At 51.5% G+C, this 17,643-nt stretch overlaps 2 protein-coding genes across 18 annotated transcripts in view; one reads left to right on the plus strand and one right to left on the minus strand.

Annotated features, from left to right (window-relative positions):
- EBF3 (EBF transcription factor 3) overlaps positions 1 to 10,399 on the minus strand; it is a 125,950-nt gene extending 115,551 nt beyond the window's left edge. For 5 of the 17 annotated variants that reach the window (XM_071812253.1, XM_071812255.1, XM_065843224.2 and 2 more), the window contains exons 1-4: positions 2,808 to 3,691; positions 2,435 to 2,591; positions 1,956 to 2,019; positions 1,227 to 1,282 (exon numbers count right to left, since the gene is read on the minus strand). In XM_071812253.1, coding sequence (XP_071668354.1) covers positions 1,227 to 1,282; positions 1,956 to 2,019; positions 2,435 to 2,591; positions 2,808 to 2,941 — 411 coding nt within the window. In that variant the 5' untranslated portion in view covers positions 2,942 to 3,691. Of the gene's footprint in view, positions 1 to 1,226; positions 1,283 to 1,955; positions 2,020 to 2,434; positions 2,592 to 2,807; positions 3,693 to 10,271 lie in introns of those variants that run through there. The other 12 variants (XM_065843225.2, XM_071812251.1, XM_065843222.2 and 9 more) reach the window with 6 other exon arrangements.
- Positions 8,839 to 17,067, plus strand: LOC139828585 (uncharacterized). The gene is made up of 3 exons (XM_071812297.1): positions 8,839 to 9,164; positions 9,800 to 10,139; positions 15,604 to 17,067. Exons 1-3 carry the CDS (start codon positions 8,839 to 8,841, stop codon positions 15,736 to 15,738), a joined length of 801 nt encoding a protein of 266 aa, XP_071668398.1. The 3' UTR covers positions 15,739 to 17,067.
- Positions 17,068 to 17,643: the final 576 nt, after the last annotated feature.

Consider the following 17,643-nt stretch of genomic DNA (forward strand, 5'->3'; position numbering starts at 1 on the left):
TTGAAGGGTACAACGCCTTCGTCTTTGTCAGAGTAATTGTAGCTCGCCTGTCAGCTCTGCTTTGCTCCGAGAGGAAATCACACTATTTTACTACCGCAGGCGTTGAGATCCGAGACGATTTTAGTCAAGAGAAGGAGAAAGTTTGTGCGGGTTAGCGCGGCCGGAGCGGCCCCGGGCCCGGCCGGGAAAGGTCCCGCACCCGAGCTCGGAGGCAGCAAAGTTCGCCAAAATAATCCATGTGGGCAGAGCTCGGCTCGGCCGGGGGTGCTGCGACCCGGCAGATTGCTGGAATGGTTTCCATTTCCATCCCTGCTATCTGATTTCCAGAACGCTGTAAATTATTCTCCATTCTCACCCGACCTCCCCCCTCCAAAAAATACATAAAAAAAAAAAATTTAAAAATCATGAAATGTCTCTCCAGTAAAAATAAAATCAAGTTTTAAAAAAAAGTTCATTAAATCCAAAAGCTAGTAAGTAGCTTTCTGTCTTTAATTGCTGTGGTGCAACGCTGATAACACGTAGTTATCATCGGAAAAGTTGACCAAGACAGGTTAAATAATTTAATAAGGAACTGCTTGTAATTATGTTATTTACAAGGTATGACAGAGGTTTGGGGAAGAAACAGAAGCTGATCTCAGGGAAACGGACGGGTTCGGGTGACCCCTGGAGCACGGAGTTTGAATTATGGAGATGGGGGGCTGAGAGGTGAATATGGACTAGAGGAGAACAAGATGACTTTTCACCTCAGCACATTTAACTTTTAAATCCAAATAAACGTCTCGCGTTACGAGACCATTGCATTGTAAAAGAAAAAGACTAATCCCGGCCAGTTTCGGAGCGCTCGTCCTCACCGAGGAAAAATATCGCCCAAAAAAAGTTGCAAAGGGGAAGAAGCGCATTGAAAAATAAATCTGGGCAACTTGATTCTTTTTTTTTCTTTCCTCTCTCCCTTGCTAAATTAATTATATCGAACATCTGTTCACATGACGTTGTCCTTAATGCCACACACACTATTTAATGATGCCAACGCTTCCTCGAACAGCAACAACACACCTTTTTTTCGCTTTTTAAAATATCCTCCAGCAGTAGGTATCTGAATTACTCGCTCAGGTAAATTAAAAGTAGGTGCGGTCCATTTGTCTAATATCCCTCCCGCCCCACCGCAGGCAAAGGGCAAAATACAAACTTAGGAACGTGCATGGTAAGAAAAGCGTAAACTTTCTCACCTGTTTGGTCATTGAGTCTATTAGACGAACATACAGGTCCTGTTCTGTCCTGACTCCTGGGGAGGGAAAGCAGAGACAAAATTCCTATTAGGATTTCAGTAGCGAACCACCCAAATTAGATAATGAAAGCATGAGGTCAGGCAATTAACTGCGGCGGGCAGGGACCGGCACTCGCGCCAGGCTCAGAAATAAAATTAAAAGAAAAGGCAGAAATGAAGCAAGTGCCAGAGCTCCCGTCCACTCCCAACCTGCCCCGCGGGGTCGTGTCCCGGGCAGCCCCCCCGGCCAGGCCGGACCCGCGGCCGCGGGCGGAGGGAAACACGCGGGGAAGCAGCGGCGGTTCGGGCAGCGGGACCGAGCGACCCCGCGACCCCCGCGGGCTCTTCTGGTGCGGGGGGAACCCGCCCCGCCTGTTCACCCCCTCCCAGTAATTACCATTAATTGGCAAAAGTGGCAAAAGTCACTTAAAAAGTGATGTTGTGCTGGAGCAGCTATCGATCCTCTTTTTTTACTTTCCACTTCAAGACCAACCGGTTAATCATGTGAAGTACCATTGACTTATTGATCGTTTATGTTTTGTTTTCCTTATATGCCAAGGAGAGAGCCGTGTTTACATGCGTGTAATTTTAATCTCCATATCTTTATGTCCTTTTCCGAAAGGCCTTGAAAGGGAAAGTAAGACTTTTCTGCGGCACACGGACATTCAAAAATGAGATAACGACAACTTACCATTGCTATACAATAACTGAAGTTTATAATGAATTCCATTGTTAGTTTTTTCATTGTTTGGCTCCTGCAAGTAACGATAAATAATTACATTTAGCATGAAAAATATCTCTCTCCTCCTGACGTACATATTTTTTTTCTCGTCCCTGAAGCGGCTCGGAATTAACACTTTGCAGAAAATTCGGCCCACGGTCACTTTTGTGGAGCGCTGATGATGTCATTATCTCGGTGCGAATATGTCATGTTTAGCCGTTTCATCCCGGCGTTAAAATAAGTCGGGGGACGCGGCGATAAGTTTCTAACCCCAGGATCTATTCGGAGCGGCCGCAATAACGGGGGGACCCGCACGTGGTCCGGGCGCCTCTGGAGTCCCGTTAGGAAATTATCTTTGATCAATTAAATCACGCTTAAACGCTGGGGTTGTTGCTTTTTTTTTTTTTTTTTTTTTTTTTAAAAACCAATAAGATAACAGGCAGACTTACTTTCTCTTTCTCCACAAAGTCCACAAAAGCTGTTCTCTCAATCTCCACTGGCTGCCCCTGCCTGTCGTACAGAGCTAAGACGAAGTGGAAAAAATTGGATTTTCTGAGATTGGAAGGCGGCTGTTTCTCGAAATGTGCCCGAGCCAGCCCCACGCCGCTGCGGGAGAAAACAAGACAAGGCGTGGGTGAGAGCGGCGGGAAGGGGCGCGCAGGCTCCGCGGCCGCGGGGGGACGCGGGGAGCGCGGAGCGGCGCGGAGCGGGGAGGCTGTAACTGATACGGGGCGGGCGGGGGTGGGGGGGTGGGGGGAATTTACGGCCGGGATGAGAAATACAGGAGGAGAAAACCGCCGGGAGAGGATTTGGCAGACGTACCTTTGGGCGGCCGTGTTAGCATCCACTACCCCAGCAGTGTGCATCCAGGAGCGGACGGGGTTCATCCCACTGCCCAGCGGTTCTTCTTTCATGGTCGTCCCACCTCTCGGTATATTTTCCTGAATCCCAAACATTAAAACAAATTTGGGCAAAACCAGCTCCTAACCAAAAGGGGTTAAAATTGAGGGAAATGTCAGATACGGGGTGGGTTGGTTGTTGCTTGATTTTTCTCTCTCTCTCTCTCCTTGGCGACTGGAATATAAGAGATGACTTTACTCCCTGTGATCAGTAGGAGAAAAGCCCAGTTCAAGTCTTGCTTCCTTCTTCAATCTGTCCTGTATTGGCACGACATAAACAATTTACTGAGTACTTCTGTGCAGCGAGTTGGATGGCGTTCCAGCTTGGTGGTTTAAAAAAAAAAAAAAAAGGAAAAAAAGAAAAAAAAAAGAAAAAAAAAAAAGAAAAAAGTGTAACTGCAGCCGGCGACACTGCGAGGTTGTTTGGGTTTATTTTCGGGGGGAGGGGGGTTAAAAGAATAAATATATTTGTTGTTGTTTGCAGACGCGCTCAACGTGGTGTCATCCTAGTAAAAAACCGCCTCGGCGAAGGAGAGGAGGGACGGAAAACATAAAAAATAAAAAATAAAAAAAAAAAGCTTCAGGACACTGCTGAATCGACCACTTTCTGGCAAGGCTCTCCTGCTCCAAAAGACAAATAAACGGGGAAAAAAAATACAGTGATTACCGCGGAGGTGTTCCCGGGGCGCACACACACACGGGAGAAAACGGGGGTGCGGGCCCGTTGGCGTCTACACGGAATGGACGGAGGCGCGCAGAGCCCGGCCCTCCCTCCCCGAGGAGCGCGCCCTTCCCCGGGAGCCGGGCCCCCGCCACCGCGGGAGAGGTGGCGTCACTGGTGACGCAAGCGATGGGCGTGGTCACCACCATATATGGAGCGTGGGGTTCAGGCGTTTAGCGCTGCGATCCCGCCCGGTCCAGAGGCGGGCCCCCCCCCCCCAAACCCCTTCGGGCGCCTGGACCGGGCGGGCGCGCATGTTGCGAGCCCCAAATATCAAAGTGCTAATAATGCGCGTAAAAGTATATATTGGAAACCTTCATGCGCGCACACATAGATATCCACATCTGTATGCCCATATATATATATACGCCTCGAGCGATGGGCTTTTCCACCCATTTAGGACTTCTATTATTATTATTATTATTAGGTATTGCCCAGGTGCGCGCGTTAATATTCCAATTAATCGCCTAAAATCGAAGCCCGATTTGCGCTCAGACCGCCCTCCCCCCCGCGTCCGATCCTTTCTCTCAAAAAAATAAAAGTGTTAGAAAGCAATCTATTTTGCTGGTGTTGGGGGTTAATGACTATTGCCAAAGATAAGTGAATTATCAAAGCTGTTGCTCTACCCGATCTCAAAATCCATTACATTGCTGGCCGTCTAATTAAATACGTAAGTATAATAAAATCATATTTTATGACTATTTGAGGGTAATGAGATTAGTCTTTAGAAGCGATCGCCACATATTAAAGATGCCACTGTCTATAGAATGTTAATAACCTTAAATCAAAGTGTATGGAAACTATTCATGATAAATTAAAAGAAAATTCCTGTATTCACAATCAGCCCGAAGCTTTTGAGGTACAGTAGAGCAGATTGCAAAACCTCACACTTTTATCGCGGAGGGACGAGCAAACCAAAGTTCCCAAACAATGCGATTCTCGGGGTGGAAATGACATTTGGTGGCACGGACACATTTGGGGACCTCGGGCAGGCGCCGCTTCTCCCTCTCCCGCAAAATCCACCCTCCAAAAATAAGGTAAAAATGCCCAACAACACCATAATTGTAACATATTTCCTAAAATGCACAGAACAATGCCGAAGTTGGTTCTTCCCTCTGGTAACGAAAGCATGATGCTTAAAATCATTTACAGTATCTTTAATTCAGATTACACGCGCCAAGGCGATTTAAATCTGATTACCAAATTAGAAGGTTTTAAAACAAATCCTTTTAAATCTGATACTGTTGACTAAGGAGAGGGGGGAAAAAAAAGTTCCATAAGCCCACCACATAAGGTAATGATCCTGCCCCAGAAAGAAAGGGAGTTTTAAACCTTTTTGACAACAAATGCAGCTGCCCCACTATTTTGGACGATATTAAGCGAAAATGAATGCAAATCTGTGTTCAGAAGCCATCTGGCCAGAAATAGGGGAATCAGCTGCTCTTCACAACAGGCTCTGAGGCTGAATCTATTTCAGCTCATTTTCTAGATCATCTGGTCCTGCACCCAAAGCGTGGAAAATACGGTCTTTATCATTCACCAACTTTATCTTTTTTTTTTTGTCACTCCGCGGCAGGCTGCGAGCTGCCGGCTCCCGGGATGCGCCCCGCTCCGCACCGCTCCGCACCCCGCGGGGCAGCCGCCCCCCGACAACTTCTCCCCGGCCCGGGAGGGGAGACGGGTCGGGCGGTGGGAGCAGCGGTCCGGGCCGCCCCCGCTGAGCCGGGCCCGCTCTCGGGGAGGCCGGCAGGGCCGGGCAGGGCCGGGCCGGGCAGGGCCGCTGCTCCCGCCGCCGCGGCACCTTGCACGGGAGAAGCGTGGGGGAGCGGGGCCACGGGCCGGCGCCGGGCGGGCAGGGGGTGTGCGCGGCGGCCGGGGGCGGCCCGAGCCCTCCCGGCTTCGCGGCCCTCCCTCCCTCCTCCTCCTCCTTCTCCTCCTCCTCCTCCTCTTCCTCCTCCTCCTCCTTCACCTCCTCCTCTGGCGCGGCGCGCCAAGTCTCCCTTTTGTGTGAATTTACGGGGTGAGGCTTCAGTGATCCCCCCCGCAAATTTGCATTTAAATAGCGACATCAAGCGATTCGCGTGCCACACACCAGTGGGCTCCCAGATGTCACGGCGGAGCCGGTCAGATGGCCGCAGCCCAGCTGTCCCCCCGGCCCGGCCCCGCTCCCCGGCCCCCCGGGCGCCCCGCCGGCACCGCCTGCCGCGGCCCGGGCGGGCAGAGCTCCGCGCCCGCGGTAAATCACGCCTGGGAGCGCGTCCTCCTTCCCCCTCGCCTCTCTCCCCGCACCGCATAATCACACATAATCACACGCTGTACGTGGATCGCGCAGATTAAAATTGATAGCCTCATTTCCACAGCCGTTATAGGATTCTCCTAAACTTTATTATTTTATTTTTTTTCTTCTTCGGGACAATCCCCTCGGGACTATCATCTTAATCATTTCACTTTTTTCTTTTTTTTTTTTTTTTTTTTTACATATTACGTTTTAAATCACAGAAGTTTGAGCCCATGTTTACTTTCCACTGAATCCCATCGCGGACCCGCGTGGGCCGTGCTGCTTCGCGCCCCCCGGAGCGGCTCCCACCGCAGAAACTTTCCCAGCAGAAAGTTGCGCCGGGAGAGGCGAGGGGGGCCCCGGCCCTGCCCTCCGTCCGCTCCCCGCTGCCCTGCGGGGCACGGCCGGGCCCGCACAAGCTCGGCCAGGTGCATATTTCAATTTTATTGTTTGAAGGCGCCTTCATTACTAACGTGCTCGGTTACAGTAGGTGTAATTTATGCCCGATTTAAGCGAAACAAATCTCTGCTAACTCTTGTTTCCTGTGTTGCAGGGGAGTGATAAATTTGCATTTTCGGGTATTTTCAATAGAGCGGTGGATGCCCAGGTACCGCGGCTCCGCTCTCGGGGCGGGGGCTGCCCACCGGCGGGCACTTCGGGGTGTAAATTCACGAGGACAGGCCCAGTGGAGGCAGTAATTAGCGCGGGAGCGCAGCTCCGCCAAGGGCCCGGCCCGGCCTTTGCGCGGGGCGCCGCGCAGCCCGCGCCCACGGCAGAAGCGCGGCCGCGCAGAGGCCGAGCCGGGGCCCGGGAGCGGAGCCGAGCCCAGAGCGAGGGCCGGGTCCCCCCACCGGTGTTTCTGGGCCCGCCGACCCCCTCCTCCACTGGCCAAGGCGCCCAGCGCCCCGCAAAGGGTAAAGTGCGAGGAAAGGCCGACCCGCGCAGAGGATTTGCCCCCTTGGGATGCTCTAGTTCCTCTCTCCAGCCTCACCCGCTTTTTGGTATTTATTTATTTACCCGGACTGAGCTGATCTGAACACTTTAATTTAAATTCCTGAGCATCCCAGGCCCGGGTAAAAGCCGTGTGGAAACCGAGCGGTGCGGTACGGACACCCGCCCTGCGGGGCGCAGCCGGACGCGGGGATGCGCGGGGAGCGGCAACCAGGCTGAGCCGCTCCGCGCAGACCTCCGCGGGGCAGAGCGCCGGCTCTGCGGGGGCGCTGCGGGACGGGGGAGCGACACTCCCTGCCCGGGCCCTTCGGGCAGCGGCGTCAGGGCCGGGCCGCCCCGCGGCCCCTCGGCGGGCCATTCGCGTCCCCTTCCGCGCCTTTGCGCGCCACTGCGCGCCCAGAGTTCAGGCGGTGCGGCGAGGTGGTGCAGCAGCCTCGGAGCCCAGAAACTCCGTGTCGGTGCAGTTTTACTCAAACCGGCCCTTGGCCCCGCGCTCCTCCAGCCGCGCTTTCGCGGGCCGGTGCCCAAATATTTTTAAATCAAAAAATAAGCTCTTAAAAATATTTTTTAAAAATTTAAAAGGCTTAAAGTCTCCCCGTGCCCGAATGCCAGCCCTGGCAGACAAGTGTCTAGCGAGAACCTTTCCTCGGAAGGGAAATCTCCCCGCGGCTGCTGCCCGGCTCCCGGCTGCCCGACGGCGCGGCCCTTCCCGCGGGGCTGCGCGGGGATGATCGGGGGGATGCTCGGGGCCGCCGCCGTTCCTCCGCTCCCCGGGGACGGGGCGAGGGGCTCGGAGGGACGCGGCTCCCTGCAACCGCCCCCGCGGTGCGGCGCGGGACGGGCGCGGGCGCGCAGCCGGGGCCGCGGGGAGTTGGCGGCCGGACAGGTCCTGTCGTGCGGTGAGAACAATATAAACTGGCTCCAACTGAACAAACAAGGATCGATCAGATAATTTCAGATATTATAATTGGCTTTAATTAAACACACTTCGTTCTAATTAACTCTGAAATTTTAGCATGCTTTGGGACGTTGGTGTCTGATTTGATATTGTCAGTCCAGATGTCCTAATAAAATTCAATCCTCCACTCAAGACTTCAATATTCACTAAGAACAAAATGCAAATTAAATGTAAAACCTAAAGTATCGCCAAAGGTATAATCAAGAAAGGTGTCTCAAAACTTCTCACTTTTTATTACGCAGTAGTTAGAAAATGCAGATTACATCCTAACAAGACCTCTACTGAATAATATAAACCTTAACTCTTTCATGGTCAGGGCTCACTCTCCCCGACGCTCTGCCCTGAAGGGATCCGGGAGCATCCTGCGCCAACACACGGTGACACATTCGTGGTCCGGGGCTCGGGCTGCACGAACCGGGCGAGGAGAGCCCCACGGAACGGGGACGCGCCGCCGCCGCACTCACGGAGCAAAACTTTAACAAGTACTTTCCCCCCCGAGGCGAGGAGCAGTAGGTGCCCCAGCCCCGCACCGGGACGCTCATCTCCCGCTCCGCCACGGCGGAGATACCGGTAAACCCCGGCCGGGCTACGGTACCGCGCACCGTGCCCCGAGCTCCGGTCGCACAGCGTTCGTCCACCCGGGCAGGACGCGGAGCCCTGGGGTGGGGACACACAGGGGAAAGTTCCCGTCTTCTTGCCCCAGAGCCTGCCGCCGTCTCACCGTTTCCCCGCAAACCACAGCGGTCTTTGAAATAATTAAAGCCTTGAGAGCAGGTCGGTGATGCGCGGGGTCGCAGCTCCGTGCAGCCTCCCGGCCAGCCGGCCCCGGGTGCTTCACCGGGGGAGCCCCCGAGCTGCGGCTCCTCGTCAACCCACAACCTGGCGCCGTTCAGGGAGCGGAGTGAGCAGTGCTAAAAAGGACAAGCTATTCCCACATTAAACATTTGTATGTTTTCCATACTAATGGAGTCACTTAAAGCTGTTGCTAATTTAACTTTTTAAAAAGGCCACAGAGTGGTGATTTGCATTTTCTTTAGGATATTGAAATGAAGAGGAAACCGCTGGGCGGTGAGGCTGCCCAGAGCATAGCTGGGGGCCATGCAGAAATAAAAACAGATAAAGAAAAGAAGAAAGAAAGAAACTGCCTTCTCTTCTGGACTATTAATAAGCAATTTGTCCCGCTGCAATTTACATTGCAAAGACAAACGTGTCGGGGCGCCCGGCTGCCGCCCAGCCCGGCCGGGGCCCCCGCGGGGTGCGGAGCCTCTGCGGGCCCGGCCGCCGCCTTCCCCCCCGGCTCCCGCGCCGCTCCGCGCTTCCCCGCCACCTTCTCCCGCAACCTGCGCTCCCACTTTCAGCGAACACCGGGGAGGCGAGGAAGTCCGCGGCCGGCGGGCGGGCGGCTGGGGCGCTCCCCGCACACCTCGGGGCGTGCATTTTAAATGAATTTCCGAGGGTTCGGCAAAGAAACGCGCCCTGGTTTGGGTAAACAACAAGTGCTGAGATCGACATTTCTCTCGCCAGATCCCTTCCGTACCGCAGAGAAGCGGCCGCGGCTCTAGCGTGGGGACGGTGTGCCATCTACAGGACACTGCGCGGGCGGCCGCGCACCGCGCCCGCCGGCCCGCTCCCCCCTGCCCTTCTGCCTCCGAAACATCGATTATTTGTTATTTGAACTTTGCAACATCATATTCAAACTTCACGGCTGACAAAGGCTACGGCGCTGCCCGCGATTTCGGGGGGCGTTAGATTAAAAGATATGAAAGGTAAAGATAATGCAATTTGATTTGTTAGTCTAACTCCGCGATTTGAGAGTTGATGTCCCCAAAGACCAGGCTAGCTTTTCCCCTTTATTTATTTTTATTAAAACATCAATCTACTCTGGAGCTGGGTGAACTCGGTTTCACCTAGAGAACATAAAATTCTCCATACCAGGGAAATAAGCACCTTTCATAAATCAACAGTATTCCTGACAGATCGATCAATTTTTGGTTGTTAATCCGAAAGGAGGAGTTTTAATTGCTTCCTGCCTTTTAGTCCGGGCACCTCGGCGCGTCGGCTCCGGCAGCACCCGGCGCTCCGCTTTTCTGCTCGGGAGGGCAAAACACCCCGGACACTCGGCCGAGACCCCGCGCAGCGCCGCGCCAGCCGCGCTCCTCCCGCGCCCGCTGCCGCGCAGCACCCTCGCCGCGCTACTTGCGCGCAAAGCGGCCTCCGCCGCAGCCAGGAGCCGCGCTCGCCGCCGTCGGCGAGTAACTGCGAGGCAGGACTTATGTGGGTGCGCAGGGGCGCGCAGAGGTGCGCACAGACGCGCGGTGTGGCCGCCCCCGCGCACGGCCCGTCCCAGGTAAGCGGGCGCTCCGCCACCCGCGCCGCCCCCGCGCCCCACCGCCCGCCCGCACCCCTTCCCGCCCCCCCCGCGCAGAGGCGCGCAGCCAGGGACGCCGCAGGAGCGGGACCCGCGTACGCGGGCGCTTACCTTTCGCGGCTAATTAGGCCGGGGAGAGGTTTTCCTGGGGAAAGCCCCAACCCGGGCGGAGGGCAGCGTTTATTGAGGAAGGGAACGGCGGAGAAGTGTGCGTGTGCTCTGCGCGCTTTCATACACTACTTACCCACCGCAGCCTCGCCGAGGCTCTGTGGGGCACGGCGGTGCGCGGAGCGCAGCAGTGCGCAAGCGCCCCCCCCGCGCTGCGCGGGCGGGAGGCGGGCGGGAGGCGCGGGGCGCCCGCGGGGGCGGAATCGGCGGCGCGGCCCCGGGGAAGGCGGGGGGGGGGGAAACCTCGCCCGGCCCGGCCCTGGCCCCGAACCGGGCCGCCCCCCCCGGTACCGCCGCTCCCCGCTCCCCAGGGCCGCCCTGCGCCCCGCTCCGCGGAAACTGAGCGCTGGGGAAAAGGTCCCGCGGGCGCTTCCCCTGCCCCCCCGGCTCGCCCGGGAAAGGTGATCGATTCTCGGAGCAAAACGCTTTAGAAACGCAACAGTTTGTCCTGCGGGGCTGCAGCGGGTGAATCTACCGCTCCGAACTTTCGCTGGAGAGACGCCGGGCAAATCTTTTAAAACTATTTAAATGGGTTTAATCTACCCACTCAGGCTTGAATTGATGCTTCCAACTCGCACTCCTTTGTCACGTTGGGTGCGATGCTGGCAGCTTTCGAGAAATAGGTTTCAAGAACTTCTTAGCTACATGAATCTTTGATTTTGAAAAGCCTGTGTTGCACTGGCGATGCAGCGTACAAAGAATGCTACTGGCTAGAACAATTGTATTTTGTTTATTCCTGCTCTTCTACTCCCTCTCCCAGTTCAGTACAGGAACTCTTGCAGTATTGGTTAATTTTCGAGGAGGGGATAACTGCTGTGATATTTAGCAAACTCTCTGCCACCGCCGATACTTTCTAGTGATCTTTGTAAATGATGTGCAGTTACAAGATGTGAAGGTGTTCAGAAGAAAAGTAACAGGTTCCAAGTCAAATTCCTGCAGTGAAGTGAAGCCACACTTCAGGAATGGAGCTACATCTATAAAAAAATAAGCCTATTGGTGTTGACCTTGGTTATAAATTCAGGTAACATTCACCTTTAGGTTTGTTCTGACAGCAGATACTTACTGGTTTGGTTTTAATTAATAGAGTGGTAGATTTTAGCAGCTGGGAGAGGTTGTGGGCGGTGGGGCAGGAGCTCATTGTTGTCGGTTTGCAGGACGTTATACGTGTGTCTGGTGGCTGTGGTCAACACCGCCTTGCACACCAGTGTCCATGGTGGAGGTTTCAGCTTGCCTGGGGCAGGGACACCTCTCGGCGTTGTTTCTGCTCCGTTCACCCATGGATGAGCTCTGCTGCTGCTTACACCAGTGTAAGCACTTGGGAAACATCTGTCCAGATGTGCAGGGGGTGCTTAAAGCTGGGTGTAGACCTAGAAAAGACAACACAGCTCTGATCCTGCTCCCTGGTGTCCTGGTGTGCCCCTGCTACAGGTGCAATCAGTGGAGGTGCTTCGGTTTAGCATTTCGTGGAAGGTTTGTCATGCCTGGCCTGGGGCTTGGGGGATAGACTGAGATGTGGTGACCCAGCAGGAGTCACCCGGCGGTGGCCTTATGAACTGCCACAGGAAGATCAGGATAGCCATTGTTTTACAACGTACTTATTACACGGATTGGTAAAGTTCAGCTCACAGTGGTTCATTCAAGGGAAGTTTATACATTTGATGCCTGGAAAACCCCAAAAAATACATAATTCTTAAAAAGTGCTCCTGAGTGGAAAGAAAAAAAGGTCTCTGCGGGCCTTGTGGAGTCAGCAGGGACGAAATCAGGAGGCAGAGACCCAGGGAGAGCTGGTCGGCCCAGACCTAAGCCCCGCTGATTCTGCCCAACCCAGCACCTCACCATAAACCAAGAAGCATTCTGTTGAAAAACAGCAGTGAATTTGCCTTTGTTATACAGTTTTTGCATGGAGGTTGAGCTACTTTTATTAAGATAGATGGGTACCCACAAAATATTTATAAAGCAGCTTCCTCGACCGCCCCAGGGCGTTCCCAAGGCGGGCGGTCTGTCCGTGCAGACGGTGCGGGGCTGGCACGTGCACCCCCCAAATTTCACCTTCAAACCTCCCTACAAAGCGCTGCCTTTTGTTACGGCCCACAGAAGAGCTGTGCGGTGCATAAGGCTTGAAAATTAATTGTGCCACTCTCCTTCTGTCGCGAGGAGCATTACCAATCCACTTTTTAAAATTTAAAAAGATCATATATTTTTCACATGCTCGTTGTGCTCTTCAGAAAAAGAAAGCTTGATTGTGCTCCAGCCTTTTAAATCAACAGCATGCATGCAAACTAGCAGGTGGCTGGATAGCGTCAGGTATTTAAAACACTGAAATCATCTTCTTTCGAAACGCTTTGGGCCACCTGGATGCGACGGAGTCAGAGGGCGGCTCACAGGCTGCCAGCGGCCCCTTTTATTTTGACACCGTATGTATTCTTGGCATCTTTCACTCCTAGATTAAATTACGCCGCTCTGGGACTGCTGTCTAACGGCAGCTACTTAAGTTATTAGAGTAGAACTGTGACAACATCTTGGTGCTCCTTATCTCTTTCTTCTTAGCTCACTTTTTAGTGCACCGCACTCTCTATCAGCAGTTTTCATTCCTCCTTCTTTAATCTTACCTCCAGCCTTCAGTGTGTTCCAATGGCAGCGAAACTCCCGACTCCAGCTCTGTGGGGATGCTACAGAAGCCAGCGGTGACGTTTCCCCACGGTATAAGCGCGTTACCTTTGCAGTTTCACTCTTCCATCAGCCTGGGGCATCTTGTCTGCTCCCAAATCAGGGTATTCCTCACGGCAGCACACATTTGCAGCTCCTTTTCAAGTGGACACGCTGCAAACATGTCTCAACACGTATAAAATACACTATTAAACACTCGCAGCTCACTAGACCCGTCTTGTACGTGGGAGGTTGAACTCAGGCACCGAAGTTCCCCTGTGCAATAAGGTTTCCAGCAAAGTGATTGTGATTACAAGTGCACGGTCCTGATCCGTATGCACCTACACCTTGGAGTAAGTCTCGATCTGTGCAAGGACTCAATGTGCTACCAGCATAAAGACGCAAATACAAGTGAGTGACTTCGTGAAAACGGTTTTCGGATACGACCCAACAGCCCTTTATACAAGACCCAGCACACTAGTGAGACCATTCCTTTAAAGAGGGGCTGCCTTCAGTTCACGAGTTATTTCTAACAACCTTGCATAAGGACTTTCTGCTTTTAGTAATCACAAAATCATATTTTTTTATGTGCTGAAATCTCTCCCAGTTATTTTTTTTCGCGCAGAAAGGGAAGTAAGTAAAGTCCGGTGATAGAAAAGGTCATACTCTCCAAACCATAAAAAAAGGAGTGATGTCAACTCCTCTAGCGCTGGAGGTTAAATACTTTAGTGGGAAGTGTCAGGGATGCTAGAGGACGTTGACTGAAGCGGTGGCCCCTTCCTTAAGCAACTGTCTTTGTGCATCACCTCGAATCCCCCGCCCGGAGCCCTCCTGGACGCGGGGTCGTGGGGCGGGAGGTCACCTATCTGGTGGCCACCAGATCCAGCAAAATGTGGCAGCCGCGCTCAGCGGGGACCGCGCCGGCCCGAATCCCGGCAGCTCCCCCGCCAGCCGAGCAGAAAACGCGGCGGCTTCTGCCTCCGAATCAGGGATTCAAACAAAAAGCAGCAGCGACAGGGAATGTTTGCCTCCAGGCCTGTTTGCTAGTGCAAAAGTGCTGCGACCTGCTGATGGAGACAGGTGGAATGAGGGAGGAAAACGTGAACGTTATAAAATAATAAACAACAGCAAGGAGACTATTGAATTTAAATATTGCTAGCAGAGAACTCCACCAGCAGACTCTGCTGGAAATTGTCTTAGACAACGTGATACAAAAAAGCTTCCTTTTTAAAAGGAAAATGATCTAATCAAGATGTATGTGCACGGCAATATACTCGCAGGGAGAGTAAGTTGGAGTTATCTGCTTCAATTACATGCATTTACTGTGTTCTTGTCCCAGCAAAGGAGGCGAATAGTAAACATAAAACAGTTTTTTCCAAACCTGTATCTTAGTTGAGTAACGCAGCTCCCATCGAGTCGTACATGAAGAATGTGAGGGAGAACGTACAAGGTAAAAATATTGTGAATATTCCTGAGAAATCACGTATACAAGATGCTGCCTTGATATCTAACGGGACGCTGGGGGAGAATTGTTTGTGATCGCTTGGGGTGAGAAGGGGAACTGGAGAAGGTTTTTGGGGCCCTTGGGCCAGACAAGTTAATATCCTACCCCTGCCCATCAAAAGCTGATTTAGAAATGACGGGACTGGCAGAAAAACCTGTTTGTCCCCTTTGCTCCTGTTCACCCTCTGTGCTCAGCATCCCCGTGATGGGGCTTGGTGGGGCTTGGCCATCCCACCGCTTCTCCTGCTGGAAGAGCGTGTGAGGCTCGAATTCATGGCAGATCATGTTTTGCAGCCAGAAACCCAAAGCAGAAAGTGCACCCAGGTGTATCTTACTATTCGAACGGCTATTTGTTTCCATTCAGATTATGTATTTTTATGGCGTGAATTATGAAAATGGATGGTGTTCCTGTTGGAGCAGCTTTATGAAAAATGAACTTTGGCTGAACACATACAGCAAATAAAGCAGGAAATGAGTTTAAAAATGATGCAGGCCTTTGTTTCTTTTAAGGTAAAATGACTGGTCCCAGGTGTCAACACCTCGTAGACCTGCCTAGATACGTTTTGAACCCACTAAATAATAGATTTTAGTGCGGTTTTATTTGTCTGCTTTGTTTTGGGTGGAATTATATCCACAATCTGCTTGTTTCCGTTGCACTACCAGGAAAAGTCGTGTTTTGCTGACTGAATTTACTTCACAATCAGATGCTTGATTTTTATAAGGCACAAATATTTAACTGCTCTTTTATTAATAGAAATTATGGAAGATGCAGGTAAGAGCTTATTCATTATTTATTGCTTTTACTTTACTGTTAAAGCTGTGAAATTCGGACATGAAGTAAGACACGTTTTCCCAAAAGAACCCCTTGTGCCCTGTTCTAACACATCAGCACAGAACTGAATCTGCTCATCATGACATCAAGAATCAGACACATCAAGAATTTGGGGGATAATTAAATAAATTCATTAGCACACCTTGAATATTAGCAGTGTCAAAAGGTCTTTGCTACTTGCGACTCTCCATTCCAGCGCCCTCTTAAAAAGTGACACTGAAAATATTCTTTCCCAGCTTATTCTTTTTGTTTTAAGTGATAGATTTATCTCCTAATTTTGCTCTTGCTTCACAGGCTTTTATAGGACTCTTGGACAGTTTAGAGATGCCAGTTGACACCTGTAAAGTTCACCTGAAGCTGTTCGGCAATTTAAAACACCGCGATGCAACTTATCTAGAACCCTTAATGCACAAAAAAGGGAAAAGTTGATTAGAGACGATGATGAACTCTTCTGTTCCATCTTTATAATGCAGGTGTAAACCTGTCAGGTTTTACAAGTGCCCTCACGCTGCTTCAATTAAACATGTTTTTGAGGGGAGAACGTGCATTTTTCTGACAGTGGGGAGGGGTCCAGCACAGGGATGGGGTGCGAGGCAGCATCGGCATCATCAGCATCATCAGCAGCATCAGCCTCATCAGCATCATCAGCATCATCAACAGCAGCAGCAGCCTCATCAGCATCATCAGCATCATCAACAGCAGCAGCAGCAGCAGCATCAACATTCTTTCCCGAGAAAGGTACTGACAGCCCATATACGGTTATGTGGAGCTTTTAACTTGTATTTAACTTGATAAATTTAAATTAGCAAAAGAATAATAGAAATGGGAGGGGGAAAAAGAATTGTATTTGATTACTTTGAGAGTATTTGACTGTGCCGGGTTTCCTCGGCAGAGCGAAGGCCCAGTTCAGGTGATCAGGCAGTGGGGTTCGATGGCTTCTCCGGAGACACCGCACCGCAGCACACATTGCTCTTTTCATCTGCTTTTCATCTGTCCTGTGGTATTTCTCCTTTAAAGCTTGTGTTTTCAAACTAACCTAAATATTCAGGAAGACCTAGTAATTCTATATTTATTTCAATTGAAAGCCGAGAGGCTCCTGTAATCAGGCGGTCGCAGCATCTGTAAATCTGAGTAAAGTACTGAATCTTGTGCTAATCCTGCTCTTTACAATTATGTCAAGTTTGATCATCTGAAAAAAGCCTCCTTCTTTCTTGGTATTTATCATCTTTCAGACAGTAGCAGACAGTGATCTTTTACTCCCTCATGCAACATTTCAGCAAGCGTTATATATTTCAGAGACATTTTCGTGTATGTATATGCTGCGAATTGTATGCAATATTCCAGAATGGTTCCACCAGTAGCGTACAGGGAAACATTATAGTATTAACCACCTCTCACCTCGCCCATTACCGTGTTTCTTTTCCTAACATACTGCAGTATAAGAAGCATCTGATTTTCTGTTTAAGTGCCATATAATCACTTGTTACACATAACAGCGCATTTCCTTTTAATGCTTAAATCCTGGGAGCTGCGATTTCCAGAGGCCTCGTGGCTGCTTCAGCGATGCTCTACGAATCGTCAAGCCCATCGCATCCGATCTCTGGAATAAAACAGCCCACAGGGCCTCGCTGAAGTCCTCCCTGAATACGGACACAACATACAATATTCATTAAAAAAAGAAAAAGAAAAAAAGTGGGTGATAGAAAATGCACAACAACTCTTGGTAAACTTTTTCCAGGGATTAAATAATTACTCTTACCAATGCGATTTTCTCCTGATTTTCTATTCTAATGGACCAACCCTTCAGTGTTAGACCCCAGACCTTGTGCTGCTGACTGCCCTGGGCAGCGGGATTTGCTGCTCGGTGAATTTGTCGCGGCGTTTGGATCTGAGCACAAACCGGAGGAGCTGCCAAACGCCTGAGCAGCCCCAGCGCCGGTCGAGTGCGGCCAAACCCACGATGCGATGAAGCGCTTGTGACCGACAGCTGCACCCGCTGATGGATGGAGCAAACGTGGGGGTCTGAGCCCCGCTCTGTCCCCAGTCTGCCCTACGGAGCCCCCTGTGCATGAGCTGTCCTGCTTGCCATGAGCTCCCTCGGTGTCGGGCTGAGCTGTCGTGGTTGAGACGGACAAACGACACTGAGCGTGGACAAACGAGGTCCCAGCCTGTTGGGAAGAAAGATTCAGTCCGGAAGTTTAAATTACAGGGTGTTTCAAAAAGATGGTCTCAATTTGAAATCACTGTATCTTTGAAATAAGGTTCATATTTTTGAAACACCCTGTACTGTAAGTGACAATATTTATTAGTTTAAGATGACTTCAGTGCTCCGAG

Source organism: Patagioenas fasciata, chromosome 8, assembly GCF_037038585.1.
Source record: "Patagioenas fasciata isolate bPatFas1 chromosome 8, bPatFas1.hap1, whole genome shotgun sequence".
NCBI lineage: Eukaryota > Metazoa > Chordata > Aves > Columbiformes > Columbidae > Patagioenas > Patagioenas fasciata.

Excerpts from the sequence above, each read along its gene's own strand:
- LOC139828585 (XM_071812297.1), top strand. The coding sequence starts at position 8,839 with ATGAAGAGGAAACCGCTGGGCGGTGAGGCTGCCCAGAGCATAGCTGGG. Across the intron at positions 9,165-9,799 it reads TTTCAGCGAACACCGGGGAG|GAGGAGTTTTAATTGCTTCC; the intron begins GCGAGGAAGTCC and ends TTAATCCGAAAG. Across the intron at positions 10,140-15,603 it reads CCGCGCACGGCCCGTCCCAG|GCTTTTATAGGACTCTTGGA; the intron begins GTAAGCGGGCGC and ends CTTGCTTCACAG.